This window comes from Mandrillus leucophaeus, unplaced genomic scaffold, assembly GCF_000951045.1.
Source record: "Mandrillus leucophaeus isolate KB7577 unplaced genomic scaffold, Mleu.le_1.0 Scaffold382, whole genome shotgun sequence".
Classification (NCBI taxonomy): Eukaryota; Metazoa; Chordata; class Mammalia; order Primates; family Cercopithecidae; genus Mandrillus; species Mandrillus leucophaeus.
This window is the reverse complement of record NW_012104054.1, coordinates 2,349,220-2,356,655: the sequence shown is the minus strand read 5'-3', so window position 1 is coordinate 2,356,655 and position 7,436 is coordinate 2,349,220. Positions and strand designations below refer to the sequence as shown.

The 7,436-nt window shown below is 42.2% G+C and overlaps 1 protein-coding gene across 2 annotated transcripts; it reads left to right on the top strand.

The window, feature by feature from the left end:
- Window positions 1-279: 279 nt before the first annotated feature.
- TRMT10C (tRNA methyltransferase 10 homolog C (S. cerevisiae)) lies at window positions 280-4,808 on the top strand. Of its 2 annotated transcripts, none has more exons than XM_011990788.1 (2): window positions 280-447; window positions 3,111-4,808. In XM_011990788.1, the coding sequence occupies exon 2, from the start codon at window positions 3,141-3,143 to the stop codon at window positions 4,395-4,397; it is 1,257 nt and encodes a 418-aa protein (XP_011846178.1). In that variant the 5' UTR covers window positions 280-447; window positions 3,111-3,140; the 3' UTR covers window positions 4,398-4,808. The 2 variants fall into 2 exon arrangements, with proteins under 2 accessions (XP_011846178.1, XP_011846177.1); XM_011990787.1 differs by lacking the exon at window positions 280-447 and adding an exon at window positions 491-553.
- The last annotated feature ends 2,628 nt before the right edge of the window (window positions 4,809-7,436 follow it).

Sequence of the window (7,436 nt, the reverse complement as noted above, 5' to 3'; positions counted from 1 at the left end):
CTGACCTCAAGTGATCCGCCCGCCTCAGCCTCCCAAACCGCTAGGATTACAGGCGTGAGCCACCTGGCTGGCCCAGAGACAGTTTTTAGGATAAACGGAGGAAAACACAACACAACATAACACAACACAACACAGGTACAAGTCCATGACAACTAAGAGCGTAGTCTGCAAGTACCCAACTGCCTACTGACACCTGTCTCGTCTAGGGCGCTTCTTTCAGCCGGGAAAGCGTTCTTTGCGTGCTGTGACATAAAAAAGCAGCGCCGGAAGGGAGAGGGCGGAACTTCCGCCTGAGCCCCAGCAACCGCTTTGGTCTATCGTGTGGAATGTTGGGTAAGCTGCGTGCTGGCTTCGGCGCGGGTCGCAGGGCGTCCATACGGCGGAGTCCTTCGTCCTCTAGGGTCCCTGCACTTTGCGTCAGCTAGAACCACTATCTTTGCACTCCTGGTAAGCGAGTTTCTTCTTTCTCCTAATGTTTGTGTTGGGGGTGGGAGGACGCCGGAGACGTTCCGAGACGCACTTACTGGAGCATATGCGCTCGGAAGGTCCAGAGGTAAGAGGAAGCCCAGTGAATAATAAACTGTAACTAGTACAGTACCTTAAACAAAATCAGTGGTTCCTGAAACGATGTCCTTGATTGCTTTTTACAAGTGGGGTTTTCATTTCTGTGGTATTCTAAGTCTTTACCAGTTACAAGAATAAAACTTTTAAAACTCTTTCTGAAATCAGTGTTTATTAGACTGGTGCGTGGGGACTCCAGCTTAAATATTTCGGGGATTTTAAAGTAAATTGTTTTATCTTTAAAGGGAGGCTGAGCCGGGCGCGGTGGCTTAGGCCTGTAATCCCAGCACATTGGGAGGCCGAGGCGGGCGGATCACGAGGTCGGGAGATCGGAGACCATCCTGGCTAACACAGTGAAACCCCGTCTCTACTAAAAATACAAAAGAATTAGCCGGGCGTGGTGGGCGCCTGTAGTCCCAGCTACTCGCGAAGCTGAGGCAGGAGAATGGCGTGAGCCCGGGAGGCGGAGCTTGCAGTGACCCAAGATGGCGCCACTGCACTCCGATACTCCTCAAAAAAAAAATAAAGGGAGGCTGAACTTTTTTTCTTTTTTTTAATGTAAGAAGCATCGAGCAAGGATATTAGGAAAATATTTGCGTGATTACTGTGAGCCAAATATTGTCAAGCATTGGATTCAATGTTAACATTATAGACAAAGTCCTTGTCCTCATGGACACTAGTTAGTCCTTACCATCTAGAGAGGCAAATAGATAACCAGCCAATTACAGTACAGTGTTAGAAGTACTGTCATAGGGACAAGAGTGCTGTGAAAACTAATGGTGGAATACTAAAGTGTGAGGTGAAGAGTAGCTAGAGATGCAGATGCTGCTGACCTGGCCGCAATAGGCTTAGAAATATATGTTGGGAACAATGCTAATGGATAGCAATATCCCTTGAAACAACACTGAAGGAGGACCAGATTGTGAAACAAAGGTAGAGGGGTTATTTCGATTTGTTGCATTTGAGGTGTTTTTTGTTTGTTTGTTTTTTTGAGACAGTCTTACTCTGTCGCCCAGACCGGAGTGCAGTGGTACAATCTCCGCTCACTGCAACTTCCGCCCCCCCCACCTTTTCAAGCAATTCTTCTACTTCAGCCTCACGAGTGGCTGGGATTACAGGCGTGCACCACCACACCTGGCTAATTTTTGTAATTTTAGTAGAGATGGGGTTTCACCATGTTGGTCAGGCTGGTCTCAAACTCCTGGCTTCAAGCGATCCTCCCTCCTTGGCCTTCCAAAGTGCTGGGATTACAGGAGTAAGCCACCGAACCCGGCAAGCATTTGAGGTGTCTTTCTGATGAATGGTCATTGAAGCCACAGAAGTAAGTCACATCGCACAAGGGAAATATATAGATTGAAAAAAAGAATAGGATAGAATGCAGAGTTATATCCACCTTTAAAGGAGGGGCATCTGGACATCAGTGCACTGGTCAGAGAGCAGGAAACCTGTGCAGGGTCATTAAATGAAGCCAAGGGAAGAAGGAATTTTTCAAGTGTTTTATTTGCATTTTGTAAAAATTTGAATTCCCTTTATTTCTTTTCCTTCAAATTTGAGACTAGTTTTACATCTGTAAGCACTTTCAATATCTCAAGGACATCCAGGCCTTTAGGATAAAATTGTGGAGCTTTTTATACATTTGTCCCAATCTTGGACATTTTCTTTGTTAAAAACATTTGCTGCAAAATAAAGCCTGAACTGGGGAAGAGTTTGTTGCCATTTTTTGATCAGTAGATCTCAGTATATTTCTATAATGAGGGCATTGGTACAGCAGTTCCTAAGTGCTTTTTACCTGTTGCCATTCTCAGTTGCTTTCATGTCCTTTGTCTTTATTTGTTGCTTTTGTGAAGGATCTTGTGTTTGGTTCTGTATCTGGGCTTAGTGTAGAATGGAGGAGAATGTAGCATCATGATGTCAGCTGCCTTGGTGATACACAAATTTGTTGCCCAGTAACATTATCTGGGCCCCTAGATAAAAATCTGAAAAGGAAAGTTATCCTTTTAGCTAAAGCAATAGTGAAATTCATTTCTAAAATAAAAACCCAACTTTTTTTTTTTTTTTTGAGACAGAGTCTCACTCTGTCACCCAGGCTGGAGTGCAGTGGCACAACCTTGGCTCACTGCAACCTCCACCTCCCGGGTTGAAGCAGTTCTCCTGCCTCAACCTCCCAAGAAGCTGGGATTACAGGTGTCTGCCACCATACCTGGCTAATTTTTCTATTTTTGGTAGAGATGAGGTTTCTCACCACGTTGGCCAGGCTAGGCTTGAACTCCTGACGTCAGGTGATCCACCGACCTTGGCCTCCCAGAGTGCTGGGATTACAGGCATGAGCCACTGCACCCGGCCAAGAACCCAACTAAGTTTTAAACTTTTTGCTCAATGAGTGATCACAGGCTCTAGGCCACAGGAGTCTAGAAAAAAAAATTGGTACAAAGATTTGACTTTGTGTTTCAAAAATTGATTTTATTTTGGTATTTCAGATTTATACTTGCACAATTAGTTGTTAAGTTTTAAAAATCTTAATTTTTAATTGCATTTTTCTTCTTTTACAGGAGTTTTCTTACATATCTGCTTTCCTCAAAATGAGTGTTTGTGTCAGTTTCTTCAGACCCTTCACCAGGTTTTTGGTGCCATTTACCCTTCATAGGAAGAGAAATAATTTATATTCAACAATTTTGCCGAGGTACATATCCTCCAAAATACCAGCTGTTACTTCTCCTAATAATGAGAGTACACCCCCTTCTGAAGAGCTAGAATTGGATAAGTGGAAAACTACCATGAAATCTAGTGTGCAAGAAGAATGTGTTTCAACAGTCTCAAGCAGTAAGGATGAAGATCCTCTAGCTGCCACCAGAGAGTTCATTGAGATGTGGAGATTGCTTGGCAAAGAAGTACCAGAACACATCACTGAAGAAGAGCTCAAAACCATTATGGAATGTGTTTCTAAAACAGCAAAAAAAAAATATTTAAAATATTTATATTTGAAGGAAAAACACAAAAAAGCTAAGCAAATAAAAAAGGAAATGAAAGCAGCAGCAAGGGAAGCAGCAAAAAATGTCAAGCTGCTGGAAACCACTGAGGAAGATAAACAGCAAAACTTTCTATTCTTACGACTTTGGGATAGGAATATAAACATTGCAATGGGTTGGAAGGGTGCCCAGGCCATGCAGTTTGGACAACCTTTGGTTTTTGACATGGCTTACGAAAATTATATGAAACCAGAAGAATTGCAGTATACTATTTCCCAGCTTTTAGAAAGTGAAGGATGGAACAGAAGAAATGTTGATCCTTTCCATATTTATTTCTGCAATCTAAAAACAGATAGTGCTTATCACAGAGAGTTGGTTAAACGGTATGAAGAAAAATGGGACAAACTGCTTTTAACAGCAACAGAAAAGTCTCATGTAGATTTATTTCCAAAGGACAGTATTATCTATTTAACTGCAGATTCTCCCAATGTTATGACTACTTTCAGGCATGACAAAGTTTATATAATTGGGTCTTTTGTTGATAAGAAGATGCAGCCAGGCACATCCCTAGCCAAGGCAAAACGGCTGAAGCTGGCAACTGAATGCCTTCCATTAGATAAATATTTACAATGGGATACTGGTAACAAAAATCTCACCTTAGATCAAATGATGCGTATTTTGTTATGTCTGAAAAACACTGGTAGTTGGGAAGAGGCTCTGAAATTTGTTCCCCAGAGAAAACATACTGGTTTTCTGGAGATTTCTCAGGATTCTCAAGAGTTTATCAACAGATTGAAGAAGGCAAAGACTTTTAATTCATTTTCAAAAGGTTCTCTAAATGTGTGTGCACAGAAGAAGTGGCTCAAATGAGAACATTTCATGGCCTAAAAAGTAAATGGGTTGGAAATACAGTTCTGTTAATATATTTCTTCCCAAATAATACATTTTTCTCTTCTAAAGGTAGTTTTTCCCAACTGACTGTAGGGTTGTGTCTTTTCCCAATTAAATATCTGCAGAACTTTGGGATTATACTTTGTTTACTGTAAAAAGATAATAAGTAAAAAGAATTGTCCAAGATTGTTGAACAGAATCATCTTTAAATTATCCCAAATAAATAGTTGTACCATTGGTAGACTTTTTTATGGAGGTTCCTAGAGGGTGGTGCCCTGGGGAGGGCTTGGAAGCTCTGCACCCCTTCCCCCATACCTTTCCCTGTGCATCTCTTCATCTGTATGTTTTGTAATGTTTTTTATAGTAAACTAGTAAATGTGTTTGCTTCAATTCTATGAGTTACTCAAGCAGATTAATCGAGAGAAGGAGTTGGTACTCCAACTTGAAGCCAGTCAGTCAGAAGTTCTGTAGGCCCAGATTTGCAACTTGTGCTGGGGTGGGAGGAGGGAGCAGTTTCAGGGACTGGGCCCTCAACCTGTAGGCTCTGACACTATCTCCAGGTAGATAGTATCTGAATTGAATTACAGAACACCCGGCTGGTGTCCAGTGCAGAACTGATTGCTTGTGTGTTGATGAGAAATTCCCCCACATTTGGTCACAGAAGTCTTCTGTCTGTGTTGCTTGTTGAGGGAGAAAATAGGAAAAAGGACTTTGAGTTTGTGGGGGTTTTTCCATACAACTATGAAAAACGGGTTCACGGATAAAACTGATTTCTTGTCCGCTTATGGAAAAAGGGATTTATGCTTGGTGCACTGGCTTACTCCTGTAATCCCAGCACTCTGGGAGGCCATCGCAGGCTGATCACTTGAGCCCAGGAGTTTGATACCAGCATGGGCAACATGGTGAAACCCCATCTCTAAAAAAAATACAAAAATTACCCAGGTGTGGTGGTGTGTGCATGTAGTCACTGCTACTTGGGAGGCTGAGGTGGGAGGATCACTTGAGCCTGGGAGGTGGAGGTTGCAGTGAACCAACATTGCACCACTGTGCTATAGCCTGGGCAACAGTGAGACCCTGTCTCAGAAACTAAAAATAACATTTTTGAAAACATGGGAAATAGGAATGATATAGGCAACTATTCCTAATTTCTGAATTGGAAATTAGCATAAGCGTCCAATGCATTTCTTTTTTTTGTTTTTTGTTTTTTGTGATGGAGCCTCACCTTGTAACCCAGGCTGGAGTGCAGTGGTGTGATCATGGCTCGCTGCAGCCACAATCTCCTGGGCTCAAGTGAGCCTCCTGCCTCAGTTTCCCAAGTAGCTGGAATTTTAGAACCCTGAATGATGCCCTGTTGCAGGGTTGCATTTGCTAGAAAAGATGCCATTTCTTCATACAAAGACTGTCTGTCTTTAGGCCATGTGCTTAAAAGATTGCATCCACTAAGGAGGTATTCCTTTCCTAATTTGCCCAAAGACAGACAAGGTGACATCTCCACAGAATTCAAGTGAGAGTAAGCTATGAAGATATGAGGGAAGGGAATTCCAAGCAAAAGGAACAAGTGTAAAAGCTCTTGAGAGAGGGTTCAAGGTCCAACAAGGAGGCTGGTGCGCCTGAAGCAAAAGGAGTAAAGAGCTGAAGATCAGGTCAGAGGGGTAGCTAGATCTGTCAAGTAACGCATCTTAAGCCACCATAAGAACTTTGGTTTTTACCAGAAGATCAGATGGTCTTCAACTAAAAAGTGACATCTGACTTATGTTTTAGTAGGAAAACTGAATATTAGCTCTGTGAAGGCAGGAAATTGTTTTTTTTTTTTTTCTGTCTTATTCACTGTTACATCCCTAGAGCCTAGTGCTTAAACATTTGAATAGATGAATGTGACTCATTCTCCACCACCCACCCCCATGGTTTTGTATATTTATTCTATGTGAAAACGTTAACAGAAACTTTTTCCTCCAGCCCACATATAAATCTGAAATGGGTGATTTTTTTCCTCCCCTTCCTTGGATGATTTCTTTTCTTCCTCTTTCTCTGATTCTTGTCTTTTCTTGCCCACTTGCTACCACCACCCCATTTAGGGATCTTCATCTTGTCTTCATCTCCTCCCACCTGTCCCACCCCACCCCAAATTGGATTCAGTTTAAAATGATCACTTTGGCTGCTATGTTGAGAACAGATTATAAGAGAAAGACCAGTTAGGAGGCTATTGCAGTAACAAAAGTGAGAGATAATAGGTAGGTAGTGAGATGCAGTCAGATCTGAATGTGTTTAGTCTGAAGGGGTAAAGCTGGCAGTAATAGATTGGATGGGAGAAAGATAAAATTTAGGTATGACTTCAAGATTGTTGACTAGAGAAACTGGAAGGACTTGTTACTATTTACTGAAATGCAGAAGCTTTGAGGGGGCAGGTAATCCAACGTTAACTTTGGGACATTTTACAGTTGCCTATTAGATGTCCAAGTGGAGATGTCAAGTGGTCAGTTGGATATATGAGCCTGGAGTTCAGGGACAAGGTCTGGCTGGAGATGTTAATAATGTAGTTAAATGCTCCAGACTAGTTGAGGCCATCTGGGGAGTCTGTGTGGATAAAGATATCTGATGTCTGACCCCTGAGGTACTCCAACATTTAGAGGTGTGGGAGATGAGAAGGAACCGGCAAATAAGACTGAGGTAGAGTAACCAGTAAGAAACGAGAGAAAATGTCCTGGAGGCAAAATGAAAAAAAGTGTTTCATGCTGCAGATCAATTAAGATGAAGTCAGAGCTGACCACTGAATGTAGGAATGAGGACATTGCTGATTATCTTGACAACAGCAATTTCAATGGAGGGTTGAAAAGAAAGCCAATTGGAGTAGCGTTAAAAGAGAGTGGACAAAGCCAGGTGCAGTGGCTCAGGCCTGTAATCCCAGCACTTTGGGAGGCCGAGGCTGGCAGATCACCTGAGGTCGGGAATTCAAGACCACCTTGACGAATATGGAGAAACACCATCTCTACTAAAAATACGGAAGGAAAAAAAAAAAAA

Coding starts and splice junctions, on each gene's coding strand:
- TRMT10C (XM_011990787.1), top strand. CDS start 533: ATGCGCTCGGAAGGTCCAGAG. Junction 554..3,110: donor TGCGCTCGGAAGGTCCAGAG/GTAAGAGGAAGC, acceptor CTTCTTTTACAG/GAGTTTTCTTACATATCTGC.